The 19,788-nt window shown below is 53.5% G+C and overlaps 1 protein-coding gene across 7 annotated transcripts in view; it reads left to right on the top strand.

The window, feature by feature from the left end:
- Positions 1 to 19,788, top strand: part of ARHGAP8 (Rho GTPase activating protein 8) — a 47,709-nt gene that overhangs the window by 23,644 nt on the left and 4,277 nt on the right. For all 7 annotated transcript variants that reach the window (XM_043881570.1, XM_043881569.1, XM_043881572.1 and 4 more), the window contains exons 5-11: positions 10 to 141; positions 3,810 to 3,896; positions 6,000 to 6,098; positions 7,373 to 7,483; positions 15,939 to 16,012; positions 18,771 to 18,848; positions 19,493 to 19,621. In XM_043881570.1, coding sequence (XP_043737505.1) covers positions 10 to 141; positions 3,810 to 3,896; positions 6,000 to 6,098; positions 7,373 to 7,483; positions 15,939 to 16,012; positions 18,771 to 18,848; positions 19,493 to 19,621 — 710 coding nt within the window. The remainder of the gene's footprint in view (positions 1 to 9; positions 142 to 3,809; positions 3,897 to 5,999; positions 6,099 to 7,372; positions 7,484 to 15,938; positions 16,013 to 18,770; positions 18,849 to 19,492; positions 19,622 to 19,788) is intronic.

The following is a 19,788-nucleotide window of genomic DNA, read 5'->3' as shown; positions in this document are numbered from 1 at the left end:
CGTGCCCAGGTATTTGAAGTACACGCTGGACCAGTACGTGGAGAGCGATTACACCATCGTCTACTTCCACTACGGGCTGGCCAGCCGGAACAAGCCGTCCCTACGCTGGCTCCAGAGCGCCTACAAGGAGTTTGACAGGAGGTGGGTGCCCTCCAGCCTTGGGCGGGGTGAAGGGGAACCGCAGGTGTCCAGCTGAGTGAGGGGTAGGCTCAGGTGACAGGAGGGCTTCTGGCTGTGCAGTGGGCGAGGGCGGGACCCCGAGGGCCAGGCGGGGCACTGGGGTGCCCACCCCTCAGGGCCAGGGGCCTCTGTCCAGCACTGTCATCTAGGGCGGGGTGGGCAGCCACGCAAGACTGCTCAGTGGTGTCCGACTCTTTGTGACCCCATGGACTGTAGCCCACCGGACTCTTCAGTCCATGGAATTTCCCAGGCAGGAATACTGGAGTGGGTAGCCGTTCTCCTTCTCCAGGGGATCTTCCTGACCCAGGGGTCGAACCTGTGTCTCTTGCATCTCCTGCGTTGGCAGGTAGGTTCTTTACAACTAGCACCACCTGGGAAGCCCCGTGATTCTTGAGAAGAAGCAAATAGCATGTTCAAAGAGATCTTTTCCATAAGCTCAGGCTGACAGTGGAAGGATATGTGTGTATGACTGTCTTGAGCTAAAACAGATAAATTTTCAAATGAAAGGTAGTGAACTTCTTTCATTTCTCCCACTTCCCTCAAAGATGGACTGGGGGCAAGAGTAGAATTATAGATCTTGGCTTGATGGAAGCCAAAAGGAGGGGCATCCTAGGCTTCAAAGCCACCTAACAGTGGAGTGCCTGCTACAGGTAGTGAGTTCCCCATCAGTGGAGGTATGTAAGCTGAGCTCCAAATCGAATTGGATGCGAATATACAGCAGAGATTTTCCGTCCACCGTTACCAACATCACTACAAGGATACAGTGGGTTTCCTGCATCTTTTTCTATTCTCTCTGCTTTTGACTTCTCATCTTCCAAACTGTTCTGCCAGGTTGCTCCTTTAAGGAAGAACCATCCACCCAGGAATGTACATGACCCCCTTCTAGGGGTGCCGGTGCTCCTGGCGTGGGTGACACCTAAGAGAACCCACCTTCCTGTAGGGATGGACTTTGTAACAGCTGTGCTCTGGGCCCTTGGACCACCTGAGAGTCACTGCAACTTCCTCCTTCTGAATCGCAAGACTGTTTTTTGTTTTTTTTTTTCTGGTAATTAACTAATATTCCTTCGGGAGATACTCTGAGACTGTATAAATATCCGTTTCATGTGCTAACTTTTGCCTCCCTTGCCATTTCTTGGCTTAATTATTATTAAGATGGGTGGCTAATGGTGACTGGGGCTCTTAGCTGGCATTTTACTGTATCGAGGAGCTTTCTCTTTTGGTTTATTTATATCCGTATGGACTTGGGATCTCCCATTTTATTCAATAGTTTATAATCCATGACTATATTTATCCTAACACTCAAATTGTTGAAACTTGGCCAGGTGAGCATCAGCCTGGCTCCTGTGTCCCTCCGAGCGCCTCCTTTACTTTCTAGGACAATGAGATGCTCCGGGCACATTCCAGGTGGCTTCCCAGGTGGCGCTAGTGGTAAGGAACCCGCTTGCCACTGCAGGGGATGTAAGAGATGCAGGCTTGATCTCCGGGTCGGGAAGATTTCCTGGAGGAGGACATGGCAACCCACTCCAGTATTCTTGCCCGGAGAATCCCATGGACAGAGGAGCCAGGCGGGCTACAGTCCATGGGGTCACAGAGTCAGACATGACTAAAAGCAGCTTAGCACACGCGGGCACACCCAGCCCAGGAATCCGCCGTTTCTCTGGGCCTCGGTCCGTTAAGGGCGGGCGGTCCTAGGAGCCCGGCCCTGGAAGCAGTGTGTTAGTTGCTGTTGGGCTGTCACGGCTTGCAGGCGAGTCAGTGGACAGTTGTGGTGTGTGTGTGTGCATATACACACACGTATATACATGCACACATCAACGTCGGTCATGTTTGCATTTACCTGTTTCTCCTGGTACCTGCGTGTTCACACCGACATCTATACTAGCTCCCGTACTTTCCCACCAGGGCTCATTCGAGTTTTCCCCTTCCTGCATTCGTAACATCTCTTCTCCACCAGTAAGAGCCTGGCTCCCACTGCCTCTGTGCGTGCTCGGGCGCTCAGTGGGGTCTGACTCTCTGCGACCCCACGGACTGTAGCCCGCCGGGCTCCTCTGTCCATGGGATTTCCCAGCAACAATACTGGAGTGGGTTGCCATTTCCTCCTGCAGGGGATCTTCCAGACCCGGGGATTGAACCCACGTCTCTTTGTGTCTTCTGCACTGGCAGGAGGATTCTTTACCACTGTGCCACCTGGGAATCCACCGCTCTTACTTGGCCTGCCTGTGGCTAATTGCAAGGCCACCTCTCACTCGCTGAGGCTCTGTTACCGCTGGGGCTGCCCCGCCCCCACACAGCTCCTGCCCGTGTCCCCTGGACTGATGCCCACACCAGGCCGCCGTGGCTGCCCCCTGCTTGCTCCCACAGTTGGTTGGAAATGTCGGGTCCCTTCTCAGCCCCCACCGTCCTCCGCCTGCCTGGGCATAGACACCTCGTGCTGGACTTTCTGTCCACCCCCCTCGCTTGTGTCTGCCTTACTAATCAGCTCCCGGGGACTTGGGGAGACTGATGGGTAATGTTTGCAGATTCCCGTGGTGTCAGTCCTGCAACTGTGACCAGGTCCAAGTGGTCCACGTGGCCCCGCTGGACACGGAACTGGGAGGAGATGGGTGGCCATCCCTTCTTGTGGGTCCTCCCACCCCTGGGATGTAACAGGCGAAGGAGCCCAGGGGCACAGCAGATAGTAAATGTCATGGAGTGATCAGGAATCAGTGAGGTTGGACCATTTGTGTTGTGACCTTTGTGTTTCATATGATTTACTTAATTGTGAGTTGATGTTATTGAATAACGGCTGTTTTTCACAGCTGGCTCCCCGAATGGCTGAAATTCTGGCAGTCAGCTCTTTGAAAGGCGAAGAGCTGGCTTGAGGGTGTCCCTGGCCGACCCAAGTGTGGACGTCCTTCTCCCTCTAGGACACCCCCTCCCCACCAGGCTGCCAGCCCCTTACTGGCGTCACAGACCCCAGCGGGCCCACCCCCTCCCTCCAGCCCTGGGTGGACGCCAGCCTTCTTGGCTCTGCCTGATGGCTCTGGACTGAATTAATCACGAAAGAGGAAGGGAAGTCTGCTAAGAAGCGCCTCATTGAAGGGGATGCCTAGAGCTGTCGCATGATGGAGGTTGGGGGGTCGCGGCTCCACCCTCGCCCGGGTCCGTTCCCTACAGAGCGGGGGTTGTTGCCAAGTTGCCAGTGTGTCCCCGCCCCCAGCCCCGCTGTGAGCATCTATAAGTGGGGGGCTCTGATCTTGCAAACTGTCAAGTGCCATGTGCACACTGCCAGTGATGGGCATGGGGTCCTCATTTTCTCCGTCTATGTCCTTAAATCGACTGTCCAGAAACGCAAGGTTGGGACTGTCCTGGTGGTCCAGGGTTTAAGAATCCGCCTTCCAAGCTGAAGTTCTCGGGTTTGATTCCTGGTCGGGGAACTAAGATCCCACATGCCGTGGAGCAACTAAGCCTGCACGCTGCAACGAAGACCCAAGGCAGCCGAATAAGTAGATAAATAAAATATAAAAAAGGAAAAAAAAGGAATGGAAGGTTCTGAGACTCACCGTCGAGGCCACCGTGCTGCAGTTCGTTTTCCAGCCCAGGGTGTCTCCGTGTGCGTGCTCTGAGACCCCCTCCGTCTCCCTCCTCAGGTACAAGAAGAACCTGAAGGCCCTGTATGTTGTGCACCCCACCAACTTCATCAAAATCCTGTGGACCATCCTGAAGCCCCTTGTCAGGTACGAGCCGCTCTCCGCGGGGGTCTCCCCGGGGTCAGACAGCCCGGCCTATCCGGGCACCCAGGCAGTCCTGCTCTGGGGTAACCACCCGCCCCCCGGCTGTGTCGGATCACAGGGCTGACGGTCATGAACAGGAGCCTCGGCTCGAGACCCCAGTGAGGTCAGCTCTGACCTTTTATAGCCCCCTTTTCCTGAGCACCCACATCATGTATCTGTGTCAGGGTCCTGAGACCGCCTCAGGTCAGGGACTCCCCATGAGCACTCCCAGAACTCGGGAAAGCTGTCATACTTGCGGTTCCAGTCTTTACAGGGAAAAGATGCGGGTAGGATCTGGAAAAGGCACGTGGCGTGCCGGCAGCCCGAGCCCAGCTCCCTGCTGTCTTCTCCGGGGCAGGGAGGGTTTGTGCAGGTCAGCTCGGTCCCCTGGCCTCGCTGTGCCGCTCAAAATGAGTGTCACTCACCCCAGAAGCTGGGCGGGTACGGCTGGGGGCCTGGGCACCTGATGGGCCTCCTCTTTCTCCTCCACTAGGGGGCAGCCGGTGCCCGCGGCTCGGCCTCCCGCGGGCTCCGGGCTCCGGTGGGTCTGGGATAAGACAGCTGCTTGGGTTATGGGAGGTGATACCCTGGGCTGATGGCGCAGTGTCTCCTACTGGAGAAGTCCTAGAGAGGGCACACCTCAGGGCGAGTGTTCTCACCACGCACGTGCACACACGCACGCACAGCCAAGGGGCACACGGAAGCCTCTAGGGGCGATGGTCATGTTGTGACCTGCTTGTGGGATGGTCTCGCAGCGTACGACGTGTGCAAGCTCATTGACTTGTGCATGTGAAATCCGTCCAGCCGTGCAGGTGTCAGGGACACAGCGGTGAAGCTGTAAGCAGCGGAGCGGGCGGGTGGTGTCACAGGGGGTCGTCTGGGCCCAGCAGGGACCTTCTCACCCGGCCCAGCGTCCTCCGCTTCTCCTCACTTTGCGGTTGGGGAAACTGAAGCTCGGTCTTTTTTTTTTAATCAGTTACTTATTTTTGGCTGTGCTGGGCCTCCCTCGCTGCTCCAGCTCTCTCTGGCTGAGGCCGGTGGGGGTTGCTCTCTGTTGTGATGTGCGGGCTTCTCATTGCTGTGGCTTCTCTTGTTGCACAGGCTCTAGGGTGCTTGCGCTTTAGTAGGAGTTGCAGCTCCTGGGCTTTAGGGCACAGGCTCAATTGTCGTGGCGCCTGGGCCTAGTCGACCTGAGGCATGTGGGTTCCTCCCAGATTAGGGATTGAACCCGTGTCTCCTGCGTTAGAGGTCAGATTCCTTACCACTGAACCACCAGAGAAGTCCAATATATATTTTTTTTAATTTAAAAACTTTTTTTTGGCCAAGCCATGAGGCATGCAGGATCTTAGTTCCTGACCCAGGGATCGAACCTGCGCCCCCTGCAGTGGAAGCTCAGCATCCTAACCCCTGGACCTCCAGGGAAGTCCTGAGTCTTGTTGTTAGTAATGGTCCCAGGCTGCAACGTCCACCAGGCATCAGACAGTGGGCTGGTTCATGTAGAGAGTCGCACTCTTTGCATCAGGGAACCCCGCTTTCGACGGGAAGAAAGTGGCTTCAGCCAGGGCTTGTCTGCGTCGTCATCCTTACGCCATCATGGGCCCCAAGAGTGACTGTCCTAGATGGAAATGGGAGGGTGTCTTGCTTGGTCCCCACAGTTGCGGGGATGTGACTCTAGCTTCGTAGAGAGAAGCCTGGTGGGATGTTTGAAGCTGAAGCCGCCCCCGACCCCAGAAGCCCGGCGCCGGGACCCACTCTGCGTGTGGCCCGCAGGTTCCCAGCCACTCACCCTGGAGGCAGATACTGATTTTTATGCCAATGAGGCTCTCCAGCAGGCTGGGTGCATCTGAGGTCTGATGAAAGCAGAGCATCTGCCAGATGTGCGCTGCTTCCTCTCTGCTCTGTGTTTAGGTGGTGTCAGCATTTATGCTTCTTTAATATGAAAAATGCCACGCTGTTTGCTCCAGGGCTCCCGCCCGGCAGCCCGCTCCCCCAGGCCTCCCGGCCTCTTTCCTGCCTCCTAATCTTTTTTTTTTTTCCCAACTTTCTTCTGTCTTTTTTCTTTTTTAGTCACAAGTTTGGGAAAAAAGTCACCTATTTCAACTATCTGAGCGAGCTCCGTGAACACCTCAAATACGACCAGCTGAGCATCCCCCAGGAGGTTCTGCGGTGAGTGAGACCGCTATGCCATCCACATCCGCCCGCCCCAGCCTCCCCTCACGTTGAGAGCTTCATTTCCATTCGTGTGCACGGCCAGATCCGGTTCCTGAATCCGCTGCCTCCACAAGGATGCGCCGTAAAAGATGCTGACTGCTGACTCAGAGAGGCGAGCGGGGATGGCTGTGTACATACGCGGATGAGATGTTTCTCTCACCCGCCGCTGCAAAACTGATTAAACAAATAAGCCGCGCTGGTAACTTCTGTTTGCTGCCATGGTGTTGGCCGGTTTGGCTTCGGGGCAGAGAATGAGGGGGACTTTCTGGGGTGTGTGGATGACGCGCGTGAAACACTCCCAGGCCTGGGGCAGGTGTTCTCAGAACCGCCGGCCTGGTGCTTCTGGGTGGAAGTTTAGCTGATGGGTCCGCTGCTTTGTCTTCTAGGCAGCAGTCCCCTCCTCCGACAGGGGCTCAGGTTGCGGGAGGGAGCCCAGGAAGGCGTGTGGTCAGCCCAGGGCCCCTCCATCAGCCCAAATGGAGCCCAGTCTCTGAGCCCTGCCCCACACCCTTCTGCCCTTTGCATCCCGCTCTCTGGGGGGCTCCTTTGAGGAAGCCCTGCAGGGAGAGTGGAGGTGGCTCCCTCCCTCTGGGCCCCAAGTCCCATGGCAGGCGCTGGGGATATAGAGCGCCGTAGGGAGTGCGTCCACCCTCAGGACACTCTCGGGTAATGGGGCCACAAGTCCCCGAAAGAGGTGCTGAACCCAGCTGGGGCGGGGACTTGTGAGGAAGGAATATCAGGGGAGGCTTCCAGGAGGAGGTGACTCCTGAAGTGAGTTTTGAAGGGACCATTGGCTAGATCGAGAGTTCAGGGAAGAATCCCTTTCCAGCAGAGGGAAGCTCTCGTGTAGACACGTGGGTAAAGTGTCAGCTAGGGGTTGGCAGGAGAGGATGGCTGTTTGACAGAGGTTGGATTGCTCTTGCTGGCTTTTGTGTGAATGCCCATGGCTACAGGGGCTTGTGAGGGCTCGTGTGTCTGTGCATGCGTGTGCAAGACTGAGATGTGGGCCTGGAAGGATGGGATGCCCAGGGTCCCATCCTGCAGATGCTTGAAGGGCGTGTGACCCAAGATGCTCCCTAGAGCATCAGGGAAGGCTTCCTGGAGGAGGTACCACTGTGATGAGTCTTAAAAGGGATGAAGATGCTTGTGGGGCGTGTGACCCGGCAGCACCTTGGGGCCCGAGGCTGCACCCCTGCCGGCTGACAGCTGAGCTTCTGTTGTGTCCACAGATACGACGAGGAGCTTCGGAACCTGCACGCCGGCAGGCTGCCCCCTCCCACCAAGACGCCCCCACCGCGGCCCCCTCTGCCCACCCAGCAATTCGGCGTCAGTTTGCAATAGTAAGTGAGTGGGACGGGGTCTGCCTTGTTTCCTGGGACCGCGGGATGCATCCGTGTGCTGGCAGTGAGGGGTTCTCCCCAGACCTCGGCCTCTGCAGCTGAGCTTAAGCCTTCGGGGAAACTGACCTGTGAGCTTTCCACGAGGCCAGAGTGCCGCCACTGTGTATGTCTGTGTGCTTGTGTGCACAGCACCCAGCCGTGGGCCAGGAAGGACTGGGGGTGGGGATGGTGGGGTCCTTGCCTCTGTTTTCAGCATCACTGCTCAGCGGGCAGTTCTGGTTCTGTATCCCCAGGCCACAGCCCGGATGCCTCCCATCACTTCCCGCGTGAAGCTTGGCCACATGCTTTGCTCTGGCCAAGGGGTCAGGAGCGGCCGCGGGGCAGGTCACGTCCTGGAGGGAACTTTAGGGGCTGGTTTCCAGTTGGCCTCTCGTGGTGACGGAGGCAGGGTGGACACGATGTCTGGCTGGCCTGCTTCCTTGGGTGACCGCAGAGCCCCTCCCACTGACGCCCATGGCATGGGGCTGCCCAAGTGGGGAGTGACCCCCTGTGGGGCTCAGCCACCGGGCTCTAAGGACTGTTGTTCCCGCAGTGTATCCTTCCTTTCCTGCCTCATCTCACCCTTATTAGCCACGTGAACCTTGAGCTCACACCCCCTCTCAGCTTGTTTCCCTATTTCTAAACTCAATGAGTTTTTTCACGATGTGATCTTTAATCTTTACTCCTTGGAGAGGATTCTGGGCCTCCCGTCCAGGCCAACTTCGTCCCTTTTAAGACTCATCAGAGTGGTGCCTCCTCCAGGAAGCCTTCCCTGATGCTCTAGACTGCATATAAGGCCTCCCTCCATTGCAGCCCAGCTCTGAGCAGGCGCCAGGGAGGAGTCCTTCAGGCTCTTTGCCCTGCTCAGAGGTGAGATCCTTGTCCTCCTGCTAGTCTCTGCTTCCGGCACCTGGCCAGGTGTGAGGCAGCTGAAATGACGGATGATGAAGGGGTTGTTTTAACCGTACGAGCCCCGTGGGGAGTTGGGTCTGAGCTGCACGACGTGTAGGAAAACCAGGGCTTGGAGGGTGGTGGATCCTGGGGAGCAGTCTGCCCAACTTCACTTGTTGTTTCTTGTTTGGAACATGCCGTGTGATCTGTCTCTATATAAAAATCCCCTGATCTTTAAGACCCGTGCTGGATGTTAAGACACTGAAAGGTCAGGAGCTGAGGAGGCTCTGGGCAGTGCCCAGGCCAGGTAAGGAGGCGGAAGTGGCACCTTGGGTGTGTCCCAGCAGCCAAAAGGGACCGTTGTTTTCCAGAACCTTCTACAATGGTGGCCATGGCCCGTACTGTCCACAGGTGACGGTTGAGCAGTGCAGGTGAGGCACCGAGTTTATCACTTCATTTACCTTGAACTGATTTCAGTTTAGGTGGCCGCTCGCCGCCTGGCGGGCAGGGTGGCCTTAGGCTGCGGGGTGTCAGTGCCCCCCCACAGTCAGACACACGCACACAGCGGTGCTCCCTCAAATCGGTTTTTTGTGAGCACTTAGTGACTGGGGAAGATTGAAGGCAAAAGGGGAAGAGGGCGGCAGAGAGTGAGACGGTTAGATGGCATCACCCACTCAATGCACGTGAGTTTGAGCAAATTTGGGAGATAGTGAAGGACAGGGAAGCCTGGCGCGCTGCAGTCCATGGGGTCGCAAAGGAGTCGGACACGACTCAGCACTGAACAACAAAAGGGAATATACCGTATGTTCATATACGATCTCCATAAATACATCTGGAGCAAAGTTTAGCGAACAGCACTTCCTTTTCCGCTTTTAAACATTGTAAAGATGTGCTGGTGTGACCCCTGCTACCCCCTAACTACCCCCAGGAAGGCAAGACCTGGAACACACCTGCTGTGACTCTGGCCCCCTCTCGGGGGAGCGCTGGTGAGAACTTGGCTCTCAGAGGAGGGCCCTAGTGACTGCTTTACCGAGGCTTCTGCCGTGGGCTCTGTGCTTTCAGCCCAGCCCTGAGTTTGCTGCCCTGGTCCTGAGCTGGGTGTGAGCTGATATCTGGGGTCCAGGGTGGGCGTGCAAGGCTGCCAGCATTGGCATCGTCAGCGCCTTGCCTGAGGACCAGCAGCACTCTCTGGGTTGCCCGTCTTGTTCAGAATCACTCCTTGAAAAGTGCAAGTGTCAAAGTCTCAATCACTCAGTCTTGTCCGACTCTTTGTAGCCCACCAGGGTCCTCCATCCGTGGTATTTTCTAGGCAAGAATACCTGGAGTGGGTTGCCATTCCCTTCAGGGGATCTTCCCGACCCCAGGATTGAACCCAAATCTCCTGCATTGCAGGTGGATTCTTTATACCGTCTGAGCCACCAGGGAAGTCTCCTTATCACCTGGGCTTCCCTTGTGGCTCAGAGGATAAAGCCTCTGCCTGCAATGCAGAAGATGGGGTTCGATCCTTGGGTCAGGAAGATCCCTGGAGATGCAAATGGCAACCCACTCCAGTATTCTTGCCTGGAAAATTCCACGGATGGAGGAGCCTGGTGGGCTACAGTCCATCAGATCGCAGAGTCACACATGACTGAGTCATACTATGCCCTCCTTCAGGAGATCTTCCCGACCCAGGGATTGAACCCAGTTCTCCTGCATTGCAGGCAGATTATACCGTCTGAGCTACCAGGGAAGTCTCCTTATCATCTAACAAAGCTTTAAAAATGAAAAGCAAAAACTCACCCAACTCGTGGACTTCTGAAGCCATCTGCTTGAGTACAGTGTGTGTGTGTGTGTGAGGTGTTTGTGATTTGAGCACCGCTCGGCCTGTGAAGTTCACCAGGGCACCCTGGCCTTACGTTTCAAGCAGGTGCCTTTTGGAAGGTGCCGATGCTGCGTTTCAGCCCCAGAGCTGCCGGCAGACGCTGGGGATATCCAGTATAAAGGCTGTGGTCCAGCCCTGCTCCAGAACCAGTTGTCTGTTCACGTCAGTTCGTTACGTCTTTAGGGAATGAATGGTGACTATCGTTGGGCAACCTCTGAAAACCATTCTGCACGTGCCACTTTGAGAGCTAATCCATGCGATTGCCTCTTTAAATTAATATTTTATGCTGTTTCATTGCAAATGACTGTAATAAAATGGCAATAAACATATTAAATAAAGCACCAAATATGTAATTTGTTTGGACTGTGAATGAATGAAAGTCATTAAAATTCATAAGCAGATCCTATTCACAAGTGTTAATTCGCTGAGTTAAGTTAAAAAACACACAACAGAACGTAATCACCTTAGCACAAGCTAATTAAGTTAATATATTAAGGGGAAGTCAGAGATTCAAGAAGTCTTTGCCTGCCTTCCATTCCATCCCTGAGGAGGGACAATGGAAACAGCCCTGAACTGGGCAGTTGGGATGGAAAAAGGGATGGGTTCCGGGAGCAGGGGAGGGGAGGCAGGTCACATCCCAGCTCTGGCATTTTCCAGCTTTGGGAAGGCAAGCTCGTGATGTAACTTCTCACCCTAGCCTCTTCCCCTCTAACTGTAGGTGAAACCCTGCTCTCTACCCTCCAGGGTCATGGGGTCTTAATAGAATGTGCAGGCAACATCAGCAGTTCCTGAGGCCCAGTTCATTGCCTACTCTTTTTCCTTCTTCTCACCCCCTCCTCCAGGAAGCCTTCCCTGATACTCCACACAGGCAAGAATCATTTGTTGAGAAGACTATACTTGCCCCCATGGAACTGCCTTGACACACCTTGTAAAGAACTAATTGACCAGACATATGAGGGTATATTTCTGGGCTCCTGATTCTATTCCATTGATTTGTAAGCTGGTGCTACGTGATCTTTATTGTTGTAGATTTATAGTAAGTTTTGCAATTGGGAAGTGTGAGTCTTCCAGTTTTGTTTTTCTTTTTGAAGATTATTTCAGCTCTCCTGAGTCCCTTGAATTTCTTTTTTAATCTTAGAATCAGCTTGTCAGTTTCTGCAAAAAAGAAAAAAAAAGCAATTGGAATTTCAATAGGGACTGTGCCATGTCAGTAAGCTAATTTGGGGGTTATTGCCATTTTAACAGTGTGCTACAAGCTAAGTTGCTTCAGTTGTGTCCGACTCTGTGTGACCCCATGGACTGTAGCCTGCCAGGCTCCTCTGTCCATGGGATTCTCCAGGTAAGAATATGGAGTGGGTTGCCATGCCCTCCTTCAGGGGATCTTCCCAACCCAAGGATCAAACTTGAGTCTCTTATGTCTCCTGCATTGACAAGGCAGGTTCTTTCCAATTCAAAAGCAAGGATGTCTTACCATTTATTTGAATCTTTAAATTTCTTTGAAAAATGTTTTATAGTTTTCAGTGTAGCGGTTCTGTACTTTTTTATTAAATTTATTTAGTTCTTATTCTTTGTGATGCTACTGTAAATCAAATTGCTCTCTTAATTTCATTTTTAATTGTTCATTGCTAGTGTATAGAAATACCATTGATTTTTGTATGCTGATTCTATATCCTGCAATATAGTTGAACTCAGTTATTCTAATAGGTTTTTTCGTGAATTTTTTTTTTGTTTTTTTTAGTATTTTCCATATCTAGGATCATGCCATCTGCAAATAGAGATAGTTATACTTATTCTTTTCCAACTTGGATGCCTTTTATTTCCTTTTCTTGCCTGGTCGCACTGGCTATGCCCTCCAGTACAATGTTGAATAGAAGTGACGAGCATGGACATCCTTGTTTTGTTACCGATCTTAGGGGGCAGCTTTCAGTCTCTTTACCATTAAGTATAATGCTAGTTTTTCATAGATTCACTCGATCAGGTTGAGGAAAATCCCTTCTGTGGCTACTCTGTTGAGTGTTGGGTTTTTTTTCTTTCATGAAAGGGTGTTAGATTTTGTCAGATGCTTTTTTTGCTCTGTTGAGAGATCACATGACTTCTGTCATTTATTCCATTAATGTGACTTTACACTGATTGATTTGCATGTGTTGAACAAGCCTTGTATTCTTGGGATAGATCACATGTGCTCATGGTATGTCATCTTTTCACACGTTGCTGAATTTGCATGGCTAATATTTTGTTGAGGATTCTGTGTCTATTCACAAGCACACTGGGCCCAGTTCTCCATCCGTGAAATGGGCCCTCAGCGTCTGGCCTGGGACATCACCCAGCCCTCAGCATTGCAGTGATTTTAATTATCAGTGTCTTTGACTTACAGCTCAAAGCTTTTCCCGTCTTTCACTGTTTATGACTTGCAGCTCTCCCTGGAGGGAGGTTGTCAACATCTCTGTTTCCCATGTGGGGAAACTGAGGCTGGGGAGGCTCAGAGACAGGCTGTGGGTCACTCAGTTCCTAGGACTTGTGTAGATCTGTGTGGTTCCTGAAGTAAATGGAGGAGGAAGAGAGCCTGCAGCTTTGGAGTGTCCTGGGAGAAAAGGACCCATCCAGCACGCTCCTCCCCGGGGTGCAGCGGGGACACCTTCTGGACGCTACTTGGGCCCCAGGCCGCGTCCTCCCACTCAGAGGGGACACACAGGGAATCAAGTTAGGGAAGTGGTTCGGAGTGTCCAGCTTGCATCCGTGTGGTAGCATGACCTCATGAAAGCAGAGACCATCCTTCGGCCCCATTTGCCAACTGGATTGTTGTTCGGAGTCCTGGTGGGACAAGCTTCAGTGGAAGTGAAATCAGGAGTAAACCCAGCTTTCCGAGGAGATCAGGGCCTGCAAAGGCCTGTCGCAGCTGGTGATGCGGTTTTCCTTGTGCCCATGTTTGTGCTCACTCAGTTGTGTCCAGCTCTTCGTGGCCACATGGACTATAGCCCACCAGGTTCCTCTGCCCACGGAATTTTCCAGGCAAGAACACTGGAGTAGGGTGCCACTTCCTCCTCCGGGGGATCTTCCTGACCAGGGATTGAACCCACGTCTGTTGTATCTCCTGCGTTGGCAGGTGGATTCTTTACCACCAGCGCCACCTGGGAAGCCCACGTGTTCATGCTTGGGTCCTCTGTAAATCTCAGAGTGAAATGGAAAGCAGGAAGGATATCACGTCCACCCGATGAATCGCTACAGAAGGAGCATGCATCTGGGTCGTGGCCACTTTGCCTCCAGCTCTGCCATCTTTTGGCTATGGGACCTTAAGCTGGTCACTTGGACTTTCCCAGTGCCCATCTCCCATCTCTGACTGGGGCTAGCAAAAGTACAATAGAAATTAAGTAGATATTATTTACTTAATATTTAAGAGTGAGGGTTCCAGGCTCAGACTCGTGGGTCTGAGTCCCAGCTCTATCCACCTGTGACCATGTTTTCCCCTAATCTGTGGCTGCATCATAAGTTTCCCCAGCACTGAGCTTCAAACAACAACTGTTTTGTGGTGTATCCTGATTTCTGTGGTGTAGCGAGGAACATTTTGTAATAATAAAGAAGTTAATCTTAAGTAACAGCTTTAAAATACATGCAACAAAATCTGGGGGAACCAAAGGAGAAGCAGATACACAATCCTGGTAGGAGACCCCAGTACCCTGCTCAGTATAGTTGATGGAACAAGCAGACAGCAACAACAGTCTAGAAAGCTTGAGCAACACAATCAGTCAAATTAACCCAACTGACATTTAAAGAGCAGGCATCCTAGGAACAGCAAAACATATTCTGCCCAGTTAAAAAGTGGCAGGGCAGGATCCCAGCCAGGAATGTGTGACTTCAGAGCCCTGGCCCCTCAGTCTAGCCGGGGGCTTCCCTGGTGGCTCAGACGGTAAAGAAACCACCTGCAATGCAGGAGACTGGGTTTGATCCCTTGGTTGGGAAGATCCCCTGGAGGAGGAAATGGCAACCCACTCCAGCATTCTCACCTGGAGAATTCCACGGACAGAGGAGCCTGGACCAACTTAACCCAGTCTCTCAAATATGCTGCCTTTGGGGCAAGAAAATCCAGCAGATGAGGAAAGAGAAGGAAACATGTTTAGAGGGAGCCCAGGGGTCTGTAGAATGGGTCAGTGTAGGCGGCTGTGGCTTCAGATTTTTGACTCTGCCAGTTGAGCTGGGGTGTGAGAGGCTGGAAGGGCCATTCATATAATTGTATCTGTGTTTTGTTTTGTTTTGTTTCAATTTTTTTTGCCCAATTATTTTTATTAGTTGGAGGCTAATTACAATATTGTAATGGTTTTTGCCATACATTGACATGAATCAGCCATGGATTTACATGTGTTCCCCATCCTGAACCCCCCTTCCACCTCCCTCCCCATCCAATCCCTCTGAGTCTTCCCAGTGCACCAGCCCCAAGCACTTGTCTCATGCATCCAACCTGGGCTGGTGATCTGTTTCACACTTGATAATATACATGTTTTGATGCTGTTCTCTCAAAACATCCCACCCTCGGCTTCTCCCCTAGAGTCCAGAAGTCTGTTCTATACATCTGTGTCTCTTTTTCTGTCTTGCATATAGGGTTATCGTTACCATCTTTCTAAATTCCATATATATGCATTAGTATACTGTATTGGTGTTTTTCTTTCTGGCTTACTTCACTCTGTATAATGGGCTCCACTTTCATCCACCTCATTAGAACTGATTCAAATGTATTATTTTTAATGGCCGTGTAATATTCCATGGTGTATATGTACCACAGCTTCCTTATCCATTCGTCTGCTGATGGGCATCTAGGTTGCTTCCGTGTCCTGGCTATTATAAACAGTGCTGCGATGAACACTGGGGTACACGTGTCTCTTTCAGATCTGGTTTCCTCGGTGTGTGTGCCCAGCAGCGGGATTGCTGGGTCATATGGCAGTTCTATTTCCAGTTTTTTAAGGAATCTCCACACTGTTCTCCATAGTGGCTGTACTAGTTTGCCTTCCCACCAACAGTGTAAGAGGGTTCCCTTTTCTCCACACCCTCTCCAGCATTTATTGCTTGTAGACTTTTGGATAGCAGCTATCCTGACTGGTGTGTAATGATAATTGTACCTGTGTTTTAAAGTTTCCTTATCTTTAAAGCATTTAAAGTTTCCTGAGTCTCTGTATCAGATTACTACATAAGAGACTGAGTGTTAACAGCCTGTCTGGGGCAACGTGCTTGGTCTTCACAAAGCATCTCTTTTGATTGATTAGGTCTCCTGGTTCTGCTTCCACAGCCAGACCTTCTCACACCTCTGGGCCTTCTTCTGTGTGTTTCCTTCTTCCTGGAATGCCCTTTCCTCTTTTGTCCTCTGCAAGCTCCTACTCATCCCTCAAAACCCAGCTCAGAAGTTGCCCCGTGTGGAGCCCTCCCCATCCGCAGAGCTCCTCCGTAGCACGTGCACCCTCCTGGTGGAGCGCTCAGATAACGCGCCATCATTTTTATTATTTCTGCCTCTCTTGGCCACCAGACCACTTACCTCCTTGGGGGCCAGGCCTCCTCTTTCTCTCTCTGCACGGCATCTCGGGCCCATGTTTTCTCAGAGGTGTGGTGAGGACCTCGTTCTTGTCACGGTCACCTATCACACCCAGGTGAAAACTGCTGCCTTCTTCTCTCTGCCCTCAGCCTCAAAGACAAAAATCAAGGTGAACTCATCCCCCCCGTGCTGAGGTACACAGTGACGTACCTGAGAGAGAAAGGTGAGTGCGAGCTGGCTCCAGCCAGGAGAGCTGAGGGTGCCAGGGACACCTCTCCTGGAGGCCTCTCTGGGGTCCTGAGCGCCCCACGGGCCAGAGGATGGGAGGAGCTAGAACCTGGGCACGGGGGGGATGACCAGGATGGGCAGGACTGGGGCACAGTGGCTCCAGCCACGGGCTCTGACCTGGACTCTCTGGATTTGAATCCTGGCTCTGCTGTGTGCTAGCTGTGTGGCCTCAGGTGAGTTACTGACCTTCTCTGGGCCTCTGCTTCCTCATCTGTCCCATGGGGTTGTTGTGGAGCCTAAGTGAGGTGATGTGTGTGTGGTGCTTCACACAGCTCTGGTCCATGGGAACACCCCCATAAAAGGGACTCCTTTATCACGAGAGATGCACTGGGTTTGTAGACACCATTGCCAGTGGGGTGGGTGTGCTCAGTGATGTGGGGATGAGCCTTGTGGCTCCTCCGAGACTCCTGAGGCCAGAGCTCAGATCCACAGGAAAGGTGCATGGAGGTGTCTTTCACCTTAACGGGAGGAAGACCATTCTCGAGAGAAAGGGCTGCCAGTGAGGGGTGGTCGCCTGCAGGTTCAGATGCAGGAGCTGTGGGGGTCAGAGCGTCAGAGGGGAAGTGGGGTCCCTGGGGGTGGTTCCCAGCACGTCCCAGGAACTGCCTGCTCAAGGCGTGAAAACTTCTCTGAGACCTCAGCTCTCAGGCTGGAGGGTCTGTGGTTGACATTTGGAGCGGTCTCTCCTTCGACATTTGTTTCTACTCTGTCGTGAGTAGCACTGCCCTTTCCGTTATGTATCTCAGGAATGGACAAAAAAAACTTGTGGATAAAAAAATTTCATAGAAGCTGTGGAAGGGAGTCTTCCTTTTTTAAAAAATGTATTAATTCCCTTATTTAAAAAAAAAATTTAACAAACAGCCCACAGTAGGAACTCACTCTATGTTTGTTGAATGAATATGTGGATTAAACGTGTATTCATTGGACACTCAGCTGCATTCAGCCCTGGTCTAGGCACTAGGGTTGTCATGGTGACTGCAACACACGGCCTGTGTCCCTTCCAGGGGCTGTAACTATGACAACTACCAACTCACGACAGGGATGAGCCGGTCACAGAGGTCAGGGGAAGCTGAGCTCTGACCCGCGGGCAGCTGTGTAACAAATAGCCACAAATTTAGGGCTTAAAACAGCATGAATTTATTATTACAATGTCTGAGGTCAGAAGTCTGGCCACGGGCGTTGGGTTTTCTGCTCAGGGTCTCAGAGGGCTCAATTCAATGTGCTGGCCAGGCTGTGCTCTCTTCTGGAGGCTCTAGGCAAGACTCCACTTCCATGATCATCCAGTGCACCAGTCAAGTTCAGTCCTTGCGTTTGTAGTTCCAAGTTGCCTGCGTCTTTGCTGGCTGTCAGCCAGCGGTCTCTTTCTGTTCCTAGAGGTGGCCTGCTTTCCTTGCCGTGTGACCTCTCCCTGGAGAAACACCCACACCTTGAATCCTTGCCCCCCACGCTTTGAGTCTGCATTGCCAGGAGGAACGTGGGTCCTTCTTAAGAGACTCGCCTGATTAGGCCAGACCCACCCTAGATAATCTCCGTATCTTCAGGTCAAATACGTTGGACCTGAATTCTCTCTGCAGAGTCCCTTCACTGTAGCATCTAGATTCGTGTTTAAATGAATACCTGGGACTCCAGGGCCCAGGAGTCTGGAGGCCATGTCATATTTCTGCCTATTACAATCACTCAGCAAGAAAGAGGAGAAGGGGCCCCTAAGCAAGGGGAACGGCAGGTACAGAGGGTGAAGGTAGGAAGGAGCGTGGAGCCAGTGGAGGCTGGACAGAGGGGTTAGAGGGGCAGGCGGGGGGCGCTGGGCAGGAGAGCAGGGCGGCAGTAGGCAGACCTGTAGGTCTATGGTATGCATTCACGGCAGCTCTCCCATGACTGATGGAGACAGGAAGAGCTCCGTGCCAGAGCCGATGAGGTTTGGATGTAGGTGTCAAATAGCTCACTCAGCTTCAGCGTGGAAAGAGGCTGGGGAGGGGGTGAGTGGCGAGCATGGGGGTCTGGGGCCCGGTGTTGTCCTGGCGAACGTGGACATGCTGTCTGCACTGTCCAGGACGGTAGCCACTGGCCACGTGTGGCCGTCGTCCAACGGAGCACAGTGTGTGTGGCTCGTGTGCTGAGCCTGGGTAACTTGATTTTTTACTTTATTTAATTTTAATTGCACAAATGTAAACCACCATGGGCAGCTAGTGGCCACCATATAGGCCAGGTCAGCTCTAGACACTGGGAAGAAAGGGGAGCAGCCTGTTCGGGGGCGTCCTGGGAGCTGGGCTCGGGCCATGAGTCACCCCATTCATCCTTCCCGCAGCCCCTGGAGGCAGGCCCTCCTGGCTTTCTTTGCAGACGAGGCAGCTGAGGCTCAGAGAGGCTGAGTGCTTTCTCTGAGGTCACACAGCTGGCCCGAGGCAGCGTCGTCGGGCAGACCCCAGCTGTCTGCCTGAAGCGTCAGCCTCTTCCACGCTCCCTTTCTGGGGTCTGCAGAGGTGGGGAATCAGGTGGGACTGGGGAATATGGAAAAGGCTTGATTTAAGAGGAATAAACACAGGTGGGTACGGGGCTAGCGGGGAGAAGACGAGCCAGGCTGGAGAGTGTCCCCTGCCAGCCGTGGTAGGGGGATGCGTGGGCAGGGGGTCACGGAATGTTCTAGAAACCTCAGGTGCTGGGCCCTGTGAGATGCCTGGGGACCCTCCCTACAGGACTCCACACCAAGGGCCTGTTCCGGAGATCGGCCAGTGTCCAGACGGTCCGCGAGATCCAGCGGCTCTACAACCAAGGTGAGTGGCTCCCCGAGACCCTCCCTGTCAGTCTCCGGCCCGGCCACCCTCACAGGGGCCTCCGGGGCCACAGAGCCCATCACTCGAGCCAGCGGAGCTCCCCCCACCCCCGACCCTGGAATAGCCCAGATTGGGGGGCAGCTGCCCCGGTGCATCTATGCCCGGACCCCAGCCTCCCCTCCCAATCCTGGGGACAGTGGAAGCCAGGCCTGACCTCAGGGCGCTCTCGTCCAGGCGGGACCGGGTCATATGGCAGAGAATCAATAGTGTCCCCCTGAAATTTCCCTGGTGGTCCAGCGGCGAAGACTCCACTCCTCATACAGGGGGCCTGGGTTCAATCCCTGGTCAGGGAACTAGATCCCACATGCCATAACAAAGATCAAAGACCCTGCATGCTGCCATGAAGATCCAGTGCCACCAAATTAATTCATTAAAATGTCCCAGTGTCCCCCAGCCTCAGCTGGGTGCCGTGGAGAGGCAGGGGAGGGCAGGTGACACCCCATCGGCAGGACGGGACGGTGCCGTGTCCTGGCGTCGGGCTCCTCCCCTCAGGAGGTTTCAAGCCATTTCGAGTCCGAGCCTGCTCGACAGCTGGAGTCTCCAGCCCAGCGTCAGAACTCAGATGCACGCCCTTCTGTGTCCAGGGAAGCCCGTGAACTTCGATGACTATGGGGACATCCACCTTCCGGCCGTGATCCTGAAGACCTTCCTGAGGGAGCTGCCCCAGCCGCTGCTGACCTTCGAGGCCTATGAGCAGATCCTCGAGATCACCAGTACGTACCCGCCGGGGTGCCAGCCAGAGGTGCCCGGGGTGCCAATAGAAGGCCGGGGAGGGTGGGGGGGCGGGGCTGCCCGGCCTCCTCCTGTTTCCCTCCAGAGCTGTGGGCCAGGAGAGGGGCTGTCCCCGCCTGGACCCCCACTGGCCTCAGCCAGGCCAGCC

This window comes from Cervus elaphus, chromosome 22 (genome assembly GCF_910594005.1).
Source record: "Cervus elaphus chromosome 22, mCerEla1.1, whole genome shotgun sequence".
NCBI classification, from domain to species: domain Eukaryota; kingdom Metazoa; phylum Chordata; class Mammalia; order Artiodactyla; family Cervidae; genus Cervus; species Cervus elaphus.
Note: the sequence above shows the minus strand (reverse complement) of the source record. Positions and strands in the feature narration are given on the sequence as shown.